The sequence below is a fragment of the Pleurodeles waltl genome, chromosome 6, assembly GCF_031143425.1.
Source record: "Pleurodeles waltl isolate 20211129_DDA chromosome 6, aPleWal1.hap1.20221129, whole genome shotgun sequence".
In the NCBI taxonomy this organism is placed as follows: Eukaryota; Metazoa; Chordata; class Amphibia; order Caudata; family Salamandridae; genus Pleurodeles; species Pleurodeles waltl.
Window position 1 is genome coordinate 1,436,855,232 of NC_090445.1, and position 21,373 is coordinate 1,436,876,604.

General features: G+C 44.3%; 1 protein-coding gene across 4 annotated transcripts in view; it reads left to right on the forward strand.

Annotated features, from left to right (window-relative positions):
* ADAM8 (ADAM metallopeptidase domain 8) overlaps window positions 1–21,373 on the forward strand; it is a 230,967-nt gene that overhangs the window by 201,744 nt on the left and 7,850 nt on the right. For 3 of the 4 annotated variants that reach the window (XM_069240829.1, XM_069240827.1, XM_069240828.1), the window contains exons 22-24: window positions 341–466; window positions 4,810–4,863; window positions 8,706–8,786. In XM_069240829.1, coding sequence (XP_069096930.1) covers window positions 341–466; window positions 4,810–4,863; window positions 8,706–8,786 — 261 coding nt within the window. The remainder of the gene's footprint in view (window positions 1–340; window positions 467–4,809; window positions 4,864–8,705; window positions 8,787–21,373) is intronic. The other variant, XM_069240830.1, reaches the window with a different exon arrangement.

The window sequence follows — 21,373 nt, forward strand, 5'->3', positions numbered from 1 at the left end:
GCCAAAACTTTGAAGTCGAATGCCTATAGCTTGTGTACAAAACATGTTAGATTCCCTTTGTTGTTTTAGCATGATTGGAAGATACACGCTTGTTACACCTGATTTCCTGTATCAGAAGTATACCTGGGATTGGCAGGCTGTCCATACCCTACCTTTCCTATCTTTTTTATGAATTGTCCTAGGAAAATATAACACACTGATATTGAAATGACACATCCTATCTCTTTGATTCTGTATTTGGTCTGTCTTTCTTGTGCTTTAGAAAGTTTTAGGCTTTTATAAACACGGCCTCCCCCTTCTTTGAAAATGACTTTGTTTTTTTAACGTGTTTTAAAATTAGGTTGCCAAGCCAAGCTCTGCTCCTCCTGAACCCCCAAGCATGCCGAGCCTTCTGAAACAAAGCACACGACCTCCACTACCTCCAAGCACCCAGGGGCTACCTAAGCAAGTACCGGTCTACCCTGAGGTAAAATCTTCTTTTGCAGTACTTTAGGCTGTAGGAGCATGGCTGAGTATTAAAAGGTAGCAAAGCTGAAAATGATAATGACTCCCAAGCTAGAGGCACCGATACTGAAAGGAAATCTCTCATTGTTTAGTGCACTTTTTTGAGGATGATAAAATGTAGGTGAATTGCCTTACAGAAACAACTTTAAAATGGCTTAGTAGCAGAAACAATCCAATGTATTGTAAAACAGCTAGAATCAGACGTAGCCCAGTCACTGATGCTGCTACCATAAAGGGCCTCGCTACTAGTACCCAGGTGCAGAGGTGTGAAATTAACAGGGTTTACAAGGTAACACTGACAATCCCCTGGGGAATAATAATACATTACTAGGGTAATCAGTAATATTGGGGGCCGATACTTACAATAATTCTTTATTCCGCGCCGCCATTTTCCAGAAGATTACAGCTCATTTTACATGGTAAAATCTCTGTTGTAAATGAGATAAATCACATTCACTTCTTGGGCTTCGTAACGTCTGTTGGGGCCACTAACAGCATTACAGGCCCCATTGGGATAAGGACCTCTCATGATGAGAGGCTAAGAGGAGTAATCAGAACTTCTCCTTTTGACCCATTTTGAACCTCGGACATCTCTTCACTGACCTGCTGAGCTCAGTTCCATCATAGCAAGGCTGATGTCAGTGAACATGGCCCAAGACCTCTATCATAAAGTTTCAGCTCTGGTTGCTAACTGTTTTCAAATTGCTTCTCATTAAAGATAATTACAAAGGACATTAGAAAAATGTAATACGTTTAATAATGCCTCCATGAAAGTCTAAAGAAGATAATAAAGAGAAAACACAGCTGCCTTCCCAATCCCAGTGATCTGTTTATTGCAGACATAAAAGGTGATTCAGTTAGATAATGCTTGCCACTACATCTGCTGAGGTCTGCTTGCATTTATGTATATATGTGGTATTTGAGTAGTGGGCCCACCAGCCCTCCTTTGTGAGCACAGGCACTTTATGTTTCCTCACCAGACTTTGACCCAGAGTAAGAGAGAAAAACACAAAAGGAGTAAAGAGGGAGGAAGGGAAAGAAAGAAAAACAGTGAAAAAAGCAGATATAAAAAAACCCTGAAAGAGTTAGAAAAAGTGGCAGAGTGTCTAGTCGTGGATGAAAGAGGCATGAGGTGAAATGAAAACTATGCAGCCTTGGTATTTGGCATACTGACATACAGTAGCACTGACCATGGGTTTCAGAGTAAACTTTGGGACCCAGCACTTTTTCTTTTACAAATTAAGCACGGAATGCAAACCTACCTAAAAGGCAGCAGAATGTTGTACAGGGCCAAAGATAAAGGTATAGTCAGGAAATAATTCCAGAGGGAGCTCTGTGTTTTGGGAGGGGATAAACTATTTAATGAATCATGGTGTAGTATTCTTTAAAGAGGGGTCGAGTTGGCGCTATCCCAAATTGAAGAAAGGTGAGGCCACTCTCAATGGAAAGTAAATGTCATTCCAGGTCCTGCCTGGTTTGTAGATGCAGGACTGTCATTGACTGAGAATATAATGTCACTGTTGTCCCTACGACTGTATTAAACTGCACAGCAAAGGGAGAATGCTGACCCTTTCAAACCAAATAGCCTTAAAACATTGTGCTACATTCAAGGGAGCCCGCTCCCTACTTCCAGCGGAACAGGACAGGTATTTGAGTCCTATGCAGTTTGAACCCTGAGTACTTCTGATCTGACTCAGCATCTCACATTGGCTTGTACCTTGCAGGGGTATTTGAGGCCTGTGTAATTTTCAGCCACGTCAGCATTTAACATTAGTGTTATCTGATACCTAATTAATTCTAAGCTTACAAATGATGTTAGAGGGCCTGAGTGGGATAATTGGGCTCTGTGTAATTATCGGCTACCTCATCAGTTGACCTCTGATTTGTCCTGCAAGGTTATTTGAGGACTGGGTAAATCTCATCCCCATCATGATTGACCAGGCAGTGGTATCTAACTCCTGAGTCAATTTGAATGGGATCTTCTATGATGAGTAATTCTCAGCCACCTCTGCCACTTACAAATGGTTTGAACCCACATGGGTATTGTGTCCCTGGGGGAACCAGAGAGAGTATTAATGTTACTAAGTCTTCTCCACTCTGAAAATCCCTATGGGCATGTGCCTACCTATCAACACTTCCACAGTATCAGCTTATTCCCGAAGACCAATTGTCTTTCTGCCAATGTCCCTTCCTTTATTTCCCCACTCCCCTTCAGCCTACTCTTCATCACCTTTTGCTCGTTCTTCACTCCTCTTCCCTAATATATTTTCTTCCATGCCTAAAGCTTGTAGTCCTATCTCCCGATATACTGTACACCCACAATTATTTTGCCACCTCCCCCCACCTGATTTCACACCCTCCTGATGGAACCCTTTTAGACATCCAGCCTCCTCCCACTTCCTGCCACCACCTGTTCCTCTGTTTCTATGCATTTGCATCACCTTTCCTTTCCCTTCCCTTTCCTACTTTCAGCTCATCCATGCCTCTCAATATTCTCTCACTACCTCTCACCCACAGCCGCCCTTCTCCCATTCATCCCGGAAAAGACATTCTGGACACCTTCATGGGTGCTTATTTTATCCCTCGCTTCCCCATACTTATCAGACCCCTCCTCCATATTCGGGGTATCAGCTTTCCCAGATCTTACACACCTCAATTCTCCCCACATTTTGGTATATTTTCCCAAATGCACCCTTGTCAATGCTAGATTATTAGCAAAAAACTTGCATATTTGCATTGTGGTCCTGCTAAAGACCTGATCTCCTTCAAGGTTCCAGACTGGCTCCCGATCTTGGAGACCTGGCTCTCAAATGCCACCATTCTAACTCTGCATGAAATAAAATCACCTGTTACAAGATAATCCCCAAGAATTGTTTCAACTAGAGAGTGTAATGTTTAGCATGCTGCAATAAGATAAGTTTCCATCCTCACCTCTCACTTTCTCTGCTGAATAACTTGAGTCTCTTCTTGTGAAGAGAGCAATCTCTCCCATTTCCTCATAATTCTTCAAGATCACATCCCCCAAACAGGAGTTTACCTCTACCCTCAACAACCCTAAGCCAACTATCATCCGATATTGTAGCATTTGGTTTGACAAACTTGGTCTTGTTTCAGTAAACCCCCAATCTTTAACCTACAAATGCTGCTGCTCCCTTGCCCACCACTAGGCTTCTCTACTGAGCAAGACCCACTTTAGTGCCATCTTCACAGATCATGATATAGTAAATGTCTCAGATGTACATTAACATCCATACAAAGACCACAACGCAAATATGTTCACACAGCAGCCCCATCGCTCTGCAAATCAAAGAGGGTAATCAACATCCATCCCAACAGACCACTCTCCTGCCCACCATTCTCATCATTTCCTTGGCTGAAACCCTTTTACCAACTACTCCAGTGCTAGATAAGCTCAGCTTCTGCAGCTACCACAAACTCAATCCTAACAAATGCCCTTCCAAAGAGTTACATACCTTAACCATAAGAACCTCACCTCTTCGAGAAAATTAGGACCTGCAAAGTGGCTACCTTGAAATAAAAGAAATAACCAGCTCACAGTCATGTGGAAGGCTGAAGAGAGAACAAGTGAAGGGGGGAGGGAGAGTGAGAAGGATGGATTGAGAGAGTGGGAAGGAGAGATGAAAGTATCAGTGAGGTAGAAGAAGAGAGAGAGCAAGAAAACTAGATGGAGAGAGAGACATTGGAGATTGGGTTCACATAAATGTTTTGATGTAACATGCATTGGTATGTGGTGGCGTTTTGGTAGAAGACAAGTATAAGGTGCAAATGCAACAAATCAATCTATTAGTATATTTCTGTATATGTGGCTCCTCATGCGTGTAAGAGCTTGTGTGTGCTTTTGTGTACAAATGAGTGTGTGTGCGTGTGGGGGGGGTTTAAAACCTTGTGCACATAAGCTACGATATATATGTGTGTGCAATATCTTGTGTGTGTGTGTTTAACAGCTTGTATGAGTGGAGGGGTTTATAAAAGCTGGTGTGTGACGGTGTGTAAGAGATTGCATGTGCCTTATTGTCACAGGGTCACAGGAGTGAGAACATTGTCAATGTGAAGAGCACACCTCATGTAAGTGGATTGTCTTTTGTCATCTAAAAAGTAGGTGGTGTGTTAATACCTAACTCAATGTTGCTCATTCTAAAGACTTAGTAAATTAAAGGTTGAGCTGGTAATGCTGGGAGTTGAACCTTTGTGAGGGGAGAAGTCAGAGAATAATCTCTCCTCTCTCTGCAAGAAACATCTAGTGATGATCTTAGTTTTGATTTTGTTATCAATTTATCTTCCTAGATGAAACCTAACGCACCAACGAAACCACTCCCAAATCTCAAAGCAAGACAACAGGTGAGAGGTTCATAGACAACAAAAAGTTATATCTTGCTAATGGAAAGAAAACATATAACAAAGAGTCGCAATTGCAGGCAATTCCACAGGACACATTTGGGAAATTTCAGTGCAGCATAGCATTGGTGAACGCAAAGAACGGTTGAGTATGGTGAATGTTAAAGAACAAGCTGTTGGGTACAAGTAGGGCCACAGAATAACCAGGGTCACTTTGTAAGACACAAAGTAACCAGCAGGCATAGCAGTGGTTTTTGCTGAGCGCCAGTCAAAAATCTTATATTGCTCCCCCACGTATCAGGAGCACTTGTTTTTAGGTTAAAAAAAAATACCCTACAAGGAAAGGGAATACCTGGCAGTTCCAGCATCTGGAATCACCTAGTGGTACTAGCCCAGTAAGCAGCCTCATCATTGATAAGCATTGTAGACTTCCTGGATGATAATGCCCCTCTGCTGACTTTCCTGGGAATCGGAAGCACAGGAGAAGCAAGGGAACAGCACATCTGATAGGAGGTCCGAGAGCAGCCATCGGGCTCTCGTGAACACCACAGGCGAAGTCACAAAGCAGCTAAATGACAGACCAGCCACACAGGGAGATCGCAAAGGAGTAGAACCTTGAAGAGGGCACAGAGCAACCTCGAGCAGGGAAGCCAGAAAGCAGCTGTGAACACACAAAATGTCACAGGGCAGCTGAACAAACACGGGCATTGGTTCGCTAAAAATCCCTGAGCTTGTGGAAGTGACATCACACACCTTTTGATGGTTAGTAACATCAGAGGGTGTCTCTTTATGTCCTTAACACCCCACTCCTTGCTGATAAGTGGCTAAGGGAATGGTAGGCTGTGTGTGGGATGAAGTATGTGGAGATGACTCTAAAAACATTTGGCCTAGTAGGTGTATCTAAGAAACTTCTATCAAAGCGTGACCTATGTAACTAAGGGACTAAGGAGATTGTGTGATATGTGTGCTAAATTCCTGTTGTTGGCAAATTCCTAAATTGTTTCTTGTTTGATAAATAATAACCAAAATCATCTGACAACAAGGTATTAAACTGTATATATAGCACTATTTTCCTGGATTGGATATTAAGCATAAAAAATCTTGACAAGGTAATTAAACAGCAAGTTTGACACTGACTGCTTGCTACCACTACTCTCAGAGAGCCAAGTGTAAAAAAGGGGATAACTTTGTTTGGGACTCAAAGGGTAAACAACAGTATTGACAAGTTGTTTCATTTTCAAAGTGACAAATGGGGGCTTTATCTAATCCAATTACCTCTCCTTCTCTTGGCCCTTCGTGGTTCTGATTTCTCTGGATGTCCCCAAGCCCGAGGTTCAGAATTCCAGTTAATGTCTATAGGTGTAGCTTCTGCTCTTCCCCCTTATTTGGTCTTAGCACTCAGTATCTCGGGTCTAGCCGTGCTCTGTCTCTCACTCAGTTGGTAGGAGCAGCACTGGGCCATGTTTGGCCCTTCTGTGTCAGCGGGTTCTACCAGATGCAGGGAGTTTCTAGGCAGCACACAGCAGTCTTCCACAAAGCTGTGCAGCTACAACCACACAGCACATCGCTCCGAGGGCTGTGACAGGAGCAGAGGCTCATAACTGGCACCGGGAGCGCCGCACTCCAATATTCTGTGGAACTTGACTCATGGCATTACTCACTCTGACACTCAGGTTGGTACTTGACTCATGATGTGGCTCACTCTGACGTACCAGTGAGAACTTGGTGCTTTTTCTTGAGCGTGACAGCCCCACATCCACAGATGATGATTCTTCAGACCAGCGAATATCAAGCTTTATCTTCAGGATGCAGTGTCTCAAGGTTACAACCTTGATTCTGCACTAGGCACCACACGGACACCTCTCCAGTTACTTAGTATTCCAGATTGGCCCCAAACCATTAGCAGACTTGGGCAATGCTGCAGTCATTCAGTCCAGTTGTGCGGTGCACCACCCACCAGCAGGAGCTTCAGCTTCAGTTGGGCCTTTCACTCAGACACACAGCTCCAGATGTCTTGGTATCTACCATGGGGATAAGTGATGAAGATCACACTGCCTGTTCCGGCAGTGGCTCAATTCCTCAGACACCATTGCTTAGCGAGTCTCTGTCAGACGGACCCTACATCAGGGTTAATTATGGCAGCCCCCTCCAAGAACAGCTCCTCCTTCAGGGTAGATACTTCCTTCCTTTGCTCACAGACAGCATGTCTTGGCACCCAAAACAATGTTACCTTGCCTCTGTAGAGTTGGCTGTCAGTGTGACACCAACCTTTGACTGCTTAGTAGTTATGAGTACTTGCGAAGTACCCCCTTCTCAGTAAAAAAGACCATAACAATAGAACAACAATGGATATTGGACTTCCATCTCTATACCAATTTTGCAGACAGAGGATGTGTGTTCCAAGCCTGCTTCCCTGGAACCAGTTTGAGTTGCTTCTCCTTTCATGTGTCTTTCCAGAGCAACACTTCCTTTGTCTGCAGTGCTGCTCTGCCTAGGACAGTCTCCAGGTGGAATGCACACCCTAGAAGTACAGAGAGGCGTGAGGAGGCTGCACTCAGATATTTCTAACCATTCCCCACAGATATCAGGAAGCAAGACAAGAATCAGTACCTCTGCAAAAGACTCCTTTTTTAACGACAGATACTGCAGGCCTCACCGTGCACCCACTGCCATATATGTAATGACAGCTGCAGTTAGAGTCATTTACAGCCTAATGTATGAGGCATCTATGAAGAAAGCCTATCTCAGCTTTCCTCAAAAGAGCGTCTGCCGTTTACCCTATATTCTGAGAGATGGCAGAAATATACATATGCTGTCTGTGGAAAGCAACTTCTCTATGGTTCAGGCTTTGGGTTTTCAAAATGTAACTGGCAGGCCTGCATCACTTATGTTTGGCACACTACCAGTCGTGGCACACACGAACATGTACAATGCACAGGATGTCTGTGATCAGGATCCTGGGCTCATTGAGAGCAGTAGACCTTTTTAGATGAATGGTTGGTAGACGCCCCTTCATGTCTCACAGGTAAAAAGACTTGCTACTAATATTCACTTAAAACTGTATGCTGCGAAAACCACACTCCATGCATGAAACCCATGACAGGGATGGTATTCCTCTGTCACTATGAGAGTGTGCTAAATGTGCCCCTTCTGGTTCACAACAAGGACAATGTGCATGCATGGGATTAGTGTCTGGCATGACCAAAATCGAAGCCCTGACTCACAGGTACATGAGGTTGTGCCACACAGGGTAGTGGTCCCGACTGTAAGTACATCATGCAGGGGACATTCCCATCCTAACACCCGCTTAGAACGCTGGAAAGCATAACCTCTGGAAAAGAAATGTGCCTCACAGTCATGTTTTCTTTGTGCTCTCACCACCTTCATGACCTCTGAGGCCAGGGGTATCATGACAATGTCAGGGTAGGTGATGGCAAGCCAAGGATAGCAGGTGCTACCCATAGATGACATCCGAATATTAAGCAAATCCAATAAAAGCCATGAGCAAGGACAACAATGAGCAGCTGGAAGCACAGACAATGCCAGGGAGCAGGGGGGGGGGTACAAGGAAGATACTAAGCGGCCAATACAGAGGCATTCAGAGGTCAGGAATTAACTGAGCGTGTAGGAAGTCAGGCTACAACGGAGCACAAGCAGATGTTGGTTGAGAGTAAGCGCAACACCAAAGAAGCCAAAAAGAAGCAAAATAGAGGTAATTGACAGGCAAAACAGCCACAGACACACAAGTCACAGAGCAATCAAACATAGAGGACATAAAAAAGCAGAAAGACACAGTGGCTGACGATTGAAGAGATCTACATCTGAGCTTTGTTTCTTTCTTTTAGGGAGTTCCTCTGGCTACAGCTCATCCTGCATCTCTTCAACCAGTTAAACCAATAGGTTTGAAGTCGAGTAGCCAGTCACAGGTGAGAATTACTGAAACAGTCTACAGTGCCAGTGATGAACATGACAAAATGTGACCTGCACATGAGGGTATGGTAGGGATGATTGTTGACGGCAGCAGCAAGGAGTCAGAGTCAGGAGGGGCAGAGTCAGTGACAGCTGTCTGCCAGTACCTATGTACTAGTCTTACAAACTCTGACTCCAAATAAATAGAGTCCAAGAGGGGCAATGCTAAGGTGCAAATATTCTGGTTTAGTTTACTGGTCACAAACATAATGCATTATACCAATCCTGCTAGTTTGTCACATATCTTAAGTCAAAAGCCCAAGCCTGGTGAAAGTATATCAGCACTGTTTCTATTTTAAATTATTTTAAATGTTTTTCAAAAGCATTCAAAACAAGAAAAAAATGAGTTTTCTAAAACAGTACAATGTGTACAATCAAGGAATGCAAATTCTGCTTCTTATATGAAGCACCAAGGTAATAAAAACATTCTGCATTCGGTAAGTAGGTACCATTCACCAATTATTAAGTATATCATAACTGTTGCATGGTATGATTCATGGTAGTCGTTCAGAATAATAGTTGGATTACAAATTTAAATATTTTTTTGTTATTTAAACTCTAAACTAGTTAACGCTAATTCCCTCACAGTAATACCCGACTTGCTGTTCTTCTGAATCCACATTCATTCGGGATCCGTTTTACCCAGAGTTTCAATAATGATACTGCGGATTACCTCACATTTGTAGCAACCCTTTCTTTCTCTCAGTCTATACCCCATCTGTTATTTTTGCTTTTGTTTTTCTCCTTTTTTTGTTACACCACACACAACATAGTCATGGATTAACCAATCTGATAGCTGTCGTACTATGTTCCTCCAGAACAGCTGGATTCCCCCCAAGTCCCACCACATGTGTACTCACTAATGCCTGTTTTGCATTTGAGGCAAAAAGGGAGTGTTGTCTGTGTATTTGAGGCAAAAAAGGACTTTTGTCTGTATGTACTCTGTGGAATAGCTAATGGGTGACATAAATGTTATGTGTAAACATTTGTAGTGGATTAGTTTGAGCTTGTTTTTCCTAGCTACAGTTTTATAGTTAGTATAGAGTCTCTATCTTTACTACCCATTTGTAAGCCAGTGAGTGACCTTCTCCAAGTGAGTACCTTTAGGCCCTCATTACAATCCTGGCGGACGGCGGTAAAATGGAGAAATGTACTGCCAACAGGCTTGCGGTACATTTTCCCATATTATGACATTGGCGGTTTGGCTCAAGCCAAACCGGCAATGTACCACTCCGTCCGCACCAGCGGTAATAGCCGCCGGGCTGGAGACTTCAGTCTCCAGCCAGGTGGCCGTCACTAGCCCGCCCGCGGGAATATGACCCCGTCTACCGCCATGGTTTTCGTGGCTTCCTTACTGCCACGAAAACCATGGTGGTAGGCACTATCAGTGACAGGGAAATCCTTCCCTGTCACTGATAGTGGTCTTCCCCACCCCCTCCTCCGGTTTATCCCCGCACCACCCCTCCCACTCCAGGTCCCCCCAACATGCATGCACCTTCACGCACCATCGAACACACGCATATACACACTCATACCCACATTCATCCACGCATGCTTACATCCATTCACACACACATCCACACACACTGACATACATACATGCACACATGCATTCACACAACACAACATACACGCACTCACACATCCATACATATACACTCGCATCCACGCACACACAAACATACAAACACACCCACACACACACACAACACCCCCACCCCTCTCCCCTGTCGTAGCACCCGACTTACCTGATTTCAGGGGGTCCTCTGGCAGTAGAGGGACCGGGGGCTGCTGCCAGCGGCAGCGTCCGCCAGCAGAACACCGCCAGGCCGTATCATGATATGATATGGTCTGCGGCGGTCTACTGGCGTGGTGCTGCTGCTGGCAGCAGCACCACCTTATCGCCATCAGCCAGCATGGCCGCAGCCGGGATTTTGCCATCCTTCTGGAAGAATTCTGGCTACGGTCATAACTTGGCAGACGGGTGGTAGACGCAGCGACGGTATTTTGGCGGCCGTCGCCACGGCATAGGCGTTTTTGACCGCCAGTGTTATAATGAGGGCCATAGTGGTGTCTGTGGATACACTGTAGTAATTAATTTGCTGTTGTCCCCTAATGCCAGTATCGATTATTTGAATGTGTGTATTTCCGGGTGCTTCTGAAAATCTGTTCATATCATCTTAGTTGTTACACCAGATGAACGTAAGATATACCATCTGGCACAGATTTTTACAAACCGAGCAGATATCCCTCAGTATAAATATGTTAGACATGGTCTCACTTGGCCAATTGGTTGTAACAAGAATTTAGACATTTCCATATTTCTATCACAGACCTCTGACCTCCAGAATGTCGAGGGCGGGGTATATATATACATATATATATATATATTGATATCTATCTATTTATATATATATATATATATATATATATATATATATATATATATATATTACTTAGTGGCAGTCTCCACTAGGTAGTTATAGTTAGGGCCTAGTTTTCTATAGAACAAGCGTTTTTTACTTACCTGTATCTTTGGCGCGGGTTGATTAAAATTTTCCACAAAAATTCACCAGTCTCGTCAGCTGCTCATCTGTCAAGCAGGGAGCGAGAAAAAAGGGAGGACCCCAAAAGTTTTTTCCTCATTAATTGCTCCAAAGGGATTTTGAACTGCAGTAGCGCAGAAACAACTGAACGGAATTAGACCAAATTTGGCAGAAAGCAAGTTTTTCAAAGTTTTTATGATTTGTGGAAATCCGTTCTGTAGTTTCAAAGAAATTAAAGAAATCCAAATTTGTATATGTATGGAGATGAAGAATTTGTGATCCCTTCCGATTTCGTGCAGAGATCTGATTGGCTGTCAACACTTCAGCCAAGAAGTGTTGTCAGCCATTTTGGGACTCTGATGAAACCGAGTCCCAGATGTAAAAAAAAAAAAAGGTCCAGGATAGAGTCACCCTGACTGCTTAGCTCCCGTGCTGGGGTCACGGTGGGACCCCCCTGAGCTAAAAAGCATTTTTTTTGCCCCGATTCGCAACAGATCCAGTGAAAATATTTTAAAAATGAAGCACAGGCTCCTGTGCTTCTTTCAGAGGAGCCCACAGGTAGGCCATGTCCCTGGTGCATTGATATTTTATTGCGGGGTGCTGGCCCCCCGCAGCCCCGGGGATCGCCACCTCCTGGGGGCGATTCATAAAAAAAGTGGGGGTGGCCGCGCACCCTGTGCCCCAGGGACAGCCACCTTCCCAGAGCATTATTCAAATTCAATGCGGGTGGGCCATATGCCCCTGCCCGCTGCCCCAGGGACAACCACCTCCCTGGGGCGATTTATAAAATAAGTGCAGTGGGCCACGTGCCCCCTTCAGACCTAGGCCACAACACCACCCCCAGGGCTACAGTTAAAAGAATGATGCTTGGGGAGGGGGGCCGCGTGGCCCCCCTTGTGGAGCCACTGATGGCCCCTTGAACCACAACCCCCCAGGGCCGGCCTCTGCTATGTCCCAGGAGGGCCAACCCTTAGGACATAGCTGTTTGTATTTGTTTGGTGCAGGCTGACAGCCCCCACCAATCAAAAGCAAAAAAAGTCCAGTTTCTGCAAGAGAAAGCTGTCAAACAGTTCTCCCTTGCAGAAAGTGGAGTTTTCATCTGTCTTCCATGCACGGAAATATGCATGCAGTAAAGACAAATGAAAACATTGCTCCCACAAGCAGGGAGCTGCTATTAAAAGCAGAGCCCTGCTTGGGGGAGCAATGAGGGATCCCACAGGATGTGGGGAGTCGGCTAGAACCACGGGTGCCTTGAGGCTTCCCCTGTGGTCCTGTCACTCTCTCTTGGAAGAGAGAGAGCTAGCCATTGCAATGGTCTTTCCATGCAATGACTTTCAGCAAAGGCAAGCGTAATGGTTAAGGTCACAGACCCTCATGCTGAAAGTTGAGGGTTCTAGTCCAGGTGAGTCTGTGGTCATTTCAATATTTTACTTTATTTTCAACTTCTAAAATTTAAGGTTTAAACTGAAAGGTGATCTCACTCTTTTTAATTGACAAAAACATTTTTCTTTTCTATTTGTCTAGACATATCTTATTCCAAATATATGATTCACCAAAGCCTAACGAAATGACTCTCGCTCTCCCTCTTGCTTTCTTTCTCTCTCCGTTTCTTTTTCTCCCACTCACACACCCACTCTGACCCTTACACACCCACTCACAGACCCACTCGGACACTCATGCACCCACTCACAGCCCTACTCTCACCCTCACACACCCACTCACAGATCACAGACACTTGTGCACCCACTAAGACACTGATGCACCTACTCTCACACCCAGACAATCACACATCTACTAACAGACCCACTGACAGTCTCACACACTCACTTACAGACCCACTGAAATCCTCACACACCCACTCAGAGAACCATACAGACAGTGACTAACCCATTAAGACACTTATGCACCCAGTTTCACACCCAGACAGACACTCTCACAGCCACACTCACACCCAGACAGGCACTCTTACAGCCACTCTCACCCCACATACACATTCTCACACCTATTCTCACACCCAGAGAGAGAGGCCCTGGCCAACTCCCGCGGCATATGGCCAAAGGGCCATATGCAGTGTGGGGTTGGGGGTTAGAGGGTTGGCCATAGGGTATGGCCGCAGGCCAGGCACTGCAGCCAACTACTGCTGCGCAAAGCGCAGCGCTGGTTGGATTAACGTATAGTAATTAAAATTATTTTTCCTTAGAAAAACCATAAAAATTCTTTGAAAAAACAAAGGTTGCAGGGTTGTCATAGTTAGGCTCATATTTTAAACTGATGAAACCAAAGAAATTCACCAGTTATAGTTAGAGTTACCTCAAGTAACTATGACGCATGGCCTAAGGTAACTATAACTCGCGTCCTCACCATGCACTGCTAATTACCCCACAAATGACAGCACTCATTACATCTTTGATGTCATCATTGATAATATCAAGGTAATATTGCTGTAAAATTTTTGACGAAAAAATTGTCCATGGCGGTATTAGAGTTTTAAAATTATAAATATTTAGGGACATGGATCCTCTGTGGATTCAAACATCCCCGGGCTGATATCTGATTGGCTAACTCCCATGGCACAAGGCCAAAGGCCTTTGCACAGCACAGGGTTGGGTGGTTATGGGGATTGGCCTCACACAGCTAAAGGCCGTGCGCAGGGTTGGGTGGTTATAGGGCGGTAGTCACTGCGGTAAACCAGTGCTGTGTACGGCCTTTGGCCTATGGTTATAACGTATAGTGAAAAAAATTACTTTATGTTAAAAAAAGCATAGAAATTCACTGACAAAAACAAAGGTTACAGGGATATTATAATTAGGAAATAGAATTACAAAAATAAAAATTCATTCAAAAAAGCAAAGATTACAGTGACGTTATAGTTAGTTTGTGAATTTACTCATACAAAACCAGAGAAATTCCACAGTTATAGTTAGAGTTAGTTCAAGTAACTATAACTTGCGGTCTAAGGCAACTATAACTATAACTCACGCCCTTGCCATGCAGTATGAGAGCAGCGTCAGAATTGGCCTGTGAGCCCTTGATTTGCACTCCCATACAGACTGAAAGCCTGTGCCTGCTGTCTCCAACCCGGCAACGCAGCTCAACTTGGAGACACCTCAGTGTGCATGTGACCAAACCCACACGGCCACCGATAGCAGTGTACCTACCACTCCCCCTGGTGTCTGTCATCCCCATGGCCCGCCTCCTAGAAAAATACAACAATAATAAACTATGTTTATCATTTTATTTTTCATGTTTTGCTGCTGCTGCTGGCATGGGGTGATGCTCCTCCGCCATAGCGGAGGAGCCGCAGCTGGCGAATCGTCCTATAAGTGGTATGGGAAATCACATCCACTTTTCCACACCATTTTCAAGGCTCATGAGCAATGATATCATGATCACTTCATACATGTCAGCCGCGTCAAGGTTCAGGCGTACCCCTAGATACTTGAGCAGTGTGGATTGCACTGTCAGTGAGATTGCATTAAGCATCTCCGAGTCAGCACCAGGAGTAGGTTATGGTATCAGTTTCACTAGGTTCAATTTTAGCCCGATAAAAATCCAATCTCGTTTTGTTTAATTGATTTTGAAAAATGCTACCGCCACATTTTTCAGTCTGCAACACATTATCTGGATAGAGGATATTATTTATGATGTTCCTCCAATTTCTGTGCCTCACTATTAGAGCAAAGCATTCCTCGACTTGAGCAAAAAATCAGTGGGAACACCTCTGTGTGTACCCTGCAGCACATGCCAACTTTCAGATATAATTCTACTATTTCTTAACCTTGCAGGTCCTTTCCAATATTGTAGTAGTAACCAACCTATAAACTTGTTTCCTAGTTCATATCTTCTTAGTACTTCAGACGTACAGTCATTTCACTATGTAAGGGTCTGTGGGCATAAAGGATGGCTATCACATCGATACTCAAATATCATGTAGATGTTCATTTACAAATGTTTTTCTAAGGTTTAAGGTGGTGTTACAACTGCCAATAAAGTGGATTTATCTTTGTACATTAGGGGGCATGTTTACGAGCCCCATACATGGCTGTTTGCATCACTTTTTGTGACACAACGGCAGCGCAAACATTCAAACCACACCTATGAGGCCTCACAAAGCCACTTTGCATGGTTTTCAATAGCCTCATAGATATGGAGTTAGGTAAGGCAGCACAAATCTCTGTGTTGCCTTATTTTGCGCAAAGGAGGCGTTCCATGGGTGTTGCTGTGTGTGGTCCCTTGCAACACCCATGGATTTTGATGCATCCTCCGATTTACAAGACCTTGTAAACCAAGGAAATGGGCCAAAACCTTATGCCTCCCCCAGGGGAGGCGTAACGAGGAGAAATATATTTACTTCTCCTCGTTATTTCCTCTTTCTCTGTGTAGTGTATTCTGCAGCACACTTAGACAGAGGAAAACGCCTCCCAGGTTTGTTATTGTGCAGGAAAGTGCCCCTTCCTGCACAAAACAATCCTGCCTACAACGCAGACACCCTTGCATCATGGTGCGAGGGTCCCTGTGTTGGCGCTAGGCTGCCAAAACTGCACCAACGCAGTGGGAAAGGGCAGGAATGCGCTGTGTGCCATAGATATGGTGCATTCCTGCCCTTTTCCTTTGGCTCAGGGCAGCGCAGCAAGATGACTTGCTGCACTGCCATGCACCAAAAGTCCACAAATACAGGCCTACACTTCCAAGTATTCCAGGCAAATGGTTCACTAGTATTTTACCCTGGATCTTGTTGTTGAATGTCTGAAGGAATTACAGTCACAGGAGTCCTTTTTGGTGGAACTACTACCACGCCTCCCTTAATGAGTCAATATATGTCCTATTACTAAGTGCCTCATTGTACATATTTAGCAGTTTTGGTGATAGTGATTCCACATATTCCTTCTAGAACTCAACCAGCAGACCTTTTTCCCCAGTGTCTTACCTGTACCAGGCATCATATCACCCAGTTTATGTCATCCATGTCTATTGTTCAGCAGTATGTTTAAGTGTTCTGTTGATACTAGTATTCACAGTAAGTTGAAGACCTTACTCCATTTGCCAGTTGTACAATATTGAATAATCTTCTTTTAATCTACTGTTAACTGTGGTCTTGTCAGTCAGTAAACAACTTCTTTCATCCTTTGTAGCTATGATTGTTTTCAAGCATGCTTCCCTATTCACTAATCATGCCATTACATGTCCAGACCTGTCCTTGCTTTCTCATTACAATTCTACGTATTCCCTATGGTTGTTTTTCCCAACCTTTCACTTGCGGAAGCTAACTCCACTTTTTGTACCATTTCCTTGGCCCATTGTGTGTCTATGTTTTTAATTTAATTTTGTAGCTTGGCTACAGGGTTTGCCAACTCGCTCTTGACTCAATATGAGGTGCACATAAATTTACTGGGTTGTTACCTTGAAGGCCATTTAAAGTGTGCCGTTGTTAAGGGCAAACATATCCACTATTGCCTCTTGTATCTCTTTCGTGCAAAGCCTTTTTTAGACAGCGGTGGTTTGATGCTTCACATTTTGGAATTGGTGTGGGCTCATTGTGTGATTGCCATTGTAGTTTCAGTGGTGCCCAGTCATAGAGGGTGTAGTAATGGCACGTCACTCGGTGGATCCCACTCCACTGCTTAGGATGTATTAAAGCAAAATTTGTACTGGAGTGTGAGTTTCGTGGAAGGAGGTGGAAGTAAAGAGTATCCCTTTGTGTTACCCCTCATGTTCACCAAAGTTCAGTCTCTCCATAAATTTAAGTAACATGGTTGAGGAATATCCTATTTATCTGAACGTGGCACTGGAGTTACCCTACTGCCTATTCAGAATGCACTTAAAATCGACCTCAGGTGCCAGATCACTAAATATTGACTCGAAAAAATCTGTTATGTCCGTTAAGTGCATAGGTGTTAAGTAAAACTGTCAGTCAAACAAGTAGGTCACCCAGAACGTCTGTTAGAGTTGTTAGGTGGGTACCTTGTAGCATTGCTATTTGAACATCCCTTTTTCTTAAATATGATCATATTCTGTGTCATTAATTACTCCATTGAGCCCTTAACAATTAACGTTAAGACTGTGCGCACCGGTTGTATGTCAGAATATCGACTACAGAAATATTGTGCTATAAGAATATCGTAGCAAAAATATCAACAACCAAAATATTGAGGAGCTGATATATCAATATTTCACACTATGGAATGCAATAAGACGCCTTGCTGCAATGCGTGAAAGTGAGAGAGCAGGAATGCACCATATTTAACATTATATAGCGCATTCCTTTCCTCTCCTTGCGCTGGTGCACAATGTGCTGCCTTGCTCCAACGGAGGCATCCTTGTGCCATAGTGAAAGGGGTCTGCAATGTAGGCAGGATTGTTTTTGTGCAGCAAAGGGGCACCTTCCTCCACAAAAACAATTCTCAGAGGCATTTTCCTCTTTTAAAGTGTTCTGCAGAATGCAGCAAACTTAGAAAAAGGAAAGGAGGAGAAATTGAGATATTTCTCCTTGTTGCACCTTTGGTGGGAAGGCATACAATTATGACACATTCCCAGGATTACTAGTGATGGTAAATCTGGGAATCTAGCGGTATACATGGGTGCATGCATCGGACCACGCACACTTCACTCATGTAATGCCTCCACCACGAAGTGTGATACAAGGCAGCTACTTACGCTGCCATGTGTTACACCATATTTACCAAGCCACGCAAGGTGGCTTGGTAAATCTGAATCTAGTTTTTGCCTTGCACTGCATCGACTTGCGTGGCTCAAGGGCACAGCAAAACATTGATACATTTGGCTCTGTGTAGTTAAGTATATACTATTCCTTGAAATCAGTGTACCTTGATATATATATATATATATATATATATATATATATATATATATATATATATATATATATATATATATATATATATATATATATATATATATGTAGTCAGGGTACATATATGTGAAGTTAAGTATAGCAAACCTATTCATTCATAGGTTTACTTACCTTGATGATACTTTTGCCCGTATTTTTTGTAGCAAGATATTTATAGGTCAGTTTTCTGGTACCATTCAATTAATCACTCAATCAAGCAGTATTTGTAAAGCGCAGCTACTCACCTGTGCGCTGATTGTTGATGACACTAGATGTGACAGTTTTGTACACGAGCATACCACACCAGTTAGGGGTCAAGGCTTTAGAGTACTTTTTAAGAGTAAGACTGATCAAGTTTTACCAACATAACAAAATGTTGAGCCAAATGATACAGTGGTGTTTACAACAAACATGTTCTTCTTTAACAATGAGATTTTTTAGCAACAATGCGGTACCGCAATGGGTACTTGCTTCGCTCCATGTTACGCCAACTTATATATGGGGTGGTGGGAAGAACAAATATTAAATCATTTCCCCCTCGACAAATGGAATGACAACATAGTCATGTGGTTAAGGTACCTAGACAACATTTTTATAATCTGGAAAGGGAACATGGGTACTGCCATGAAGTTTATTTTGCCCATATATTTTTGTAGCAAGATATTTATAGGTCAGTTTTCTGGTACCATTCAGTTAATCAATCAATCAATCAGTATTTGTAAAGCGCAGCTACTCACCTGTGCCCTGGGGGGGAGGAGCCTCATCTGAAGAGCCACGTCTGGAGGTTCTTCCTGAAGATGGTGAGCGAAGGGCTTTGTCTGAGGTGCAGGGGGAGGTTGTTCCAGCTCTTTGCTGCAGTGTAGGTGAAAGATTGTCCTCTGGCTGTGGTTTTGCAGATGCGAGAGACGGTGGCCAGGGCCATCTGGGCAGAGCTGAGGGATCTGGCGGGTGTGGAAGGAGACGGGGTGGTTCAGGTAGGCTGGTCCTGCGTTGTGTATGGCCTTGTAAGAGTCGGTGAGAAGCTTGAAGGTGATTCGCTTCTCAACCGGTAGCCAGTGGTGGGGCCTCAGGTGTTGGGAGATGTGTTCTCGGTGAGGGAGGTCCAGAATGAGTCTGGCGGAAGCGTTCGAGATGAGTTGAAGTTTTTTGATGTTCCTAGTTAAGTGCCGGCGTAGAGGTGGTTGCTGTAGTCTAGCTTGCTCGTGACTAAGGCGTGGGTGACTGTCCTGCGACAGTCTGCTAGGATCCATCGAAGATCTTCTAGAGTTTGCGGATTGTGTGCCAGCGGGAGGAGACGACAGAGTTTACGTGGCAGGACATGGATAGGGAGGAGTCGAGGATGATTCCTAAGTTGCGGACGTGCTTGGTCGGTGCAGCGGGGGTGCTGAGGGATGTGGGGCACCAAGAGTTGTCCCAAGCTGAGGTGGCCTTACCAAAAATTATGAGCTCCGTCTTGTCGGAGTTGAGCTTAAGGCAGCTTTCTCTCATCCAGGTGGTGACAGCTTCCATTTCTTCATGAAAGTTCCATTTGGCTGGGTCTTCGGTGAGGGTTGTGTGTCATCGGCTTATGGCACGATGTTCATACCGTGGCTTTTGACGATGGCAGCAAGAGGGGCCATGTATACGTTGAACAGTATGGGACTCAGTGAGGATCCTTGGGGGATTCTGAAGTTGACTCCTGTGGGTCTGGAGGTGTAGTACGGGAGTCTGACCCTCTGTGTCCTCCCGGAGAGAAAGGAGTGGATCCATTCCAGGGCTCTTCAGCTGATTCCTATGTCATGGTATCCGGTGTGCAGAGTGCTGTGGGAGACCGTATCAAAAGCTGCTGAGAGGTCGAGGTCGAGGAGTATGAGTGCTGAAATATCATGCTCAAGTCTAGTATGTTGTTCATTGTATGGTGAACATTTGGCTTATCAGTCAATGCCACATGTATACTTCCACTCTATTCTAATCCAAGAGTCCTAACAACCCTCCTCCCACACAGCCAACTCTCTATCTTGGTTGCAACTGATGTCCCCTAAGAGTTTCCTAGAGTTTTGATGTAATGTAGCACCTTTTCGGGTTGATCAAAGAAATATCTCTGCTCTTTTGCATCAACACATAGTCCGGCTGGAGGTAGTAGAGCAAATAGGATGTTCATGCCTCTCATTTTAGGTTTGGCCCTGTCAAATGTTCATCTTTTTATCTGTCTAGTAAATCCATGCTGAGAGTAAAAGGAAATTTAGTTTCCATTGTACTCAACATAATATTGATGTTGTCCCGTTGTCAGCAGCTTCACTTTGTCACTTTATTCATGCAGGCGAATCCTGATCATTTTATTAGGCGCACCTTGGGCTGGCCGAAGTTCTGTGCATTCTGTCCGCTTCATATCCTTAACTGTGTTCTGATCAGTGACTAGAGTAGATACAAAACCTTCAATGGTGGGTCTCCATGTCCTCTTGTAGCCCAAGCAGGCACACACTGTTGCATGTGGATATGTCTTCAAGGCACATGAGTTTCTTCTCTTGTTTCATCAACATAATTTGTAGTTGCTCCTGGACCCATTAACATCTCTATAATAGAGGTTCACCTAGATGGTAGGTGGAGCAAAGCCTCAGCCATAGTGGCAAGGCACTAGGGTCCTAACTTGACAGCAAGGTGCCACCAATGGGATTCCCCGTCTTCAGTGTGAGACCAATCCCAGTCAGAATTCTGTCCTGTACTGGTTCCTAGCATATCTTCCCAAAATTCTGTGCTTGTCCAGCATCTGCCCCAAGAGTTCATCCAGAATCTTCAAGTTGGTTTGATTGCGCCCTGGCAAAAGACTGTTCTGAACAGTAAACCCAGCAGCAGAATCTCTATGATCCAGCACACTAGTGCATCAGGTACAGCCACACTAGGTAGTCACTAGTGGCTCCAATCACCAGAGCACAGACTACAGCCCCTCAGTACGTGGTGTCAAGGGCTCTGACACTAGCACACACCACAGCATGACCACACCAACTACCGCTGGAGAGCAAAGTAAATGTAGCAGTCCATTCAAGTTGCCTCATCCGTGTGCCATCAGCCCTGCTCAATGTCAGTGCACCGCCAACACTAGCGGAAGCAGCTTTGCTGAGTAGAAGAGTTTCAGTGAGTCGTGATGCAAAGATGGGACGTTTATTTGGCA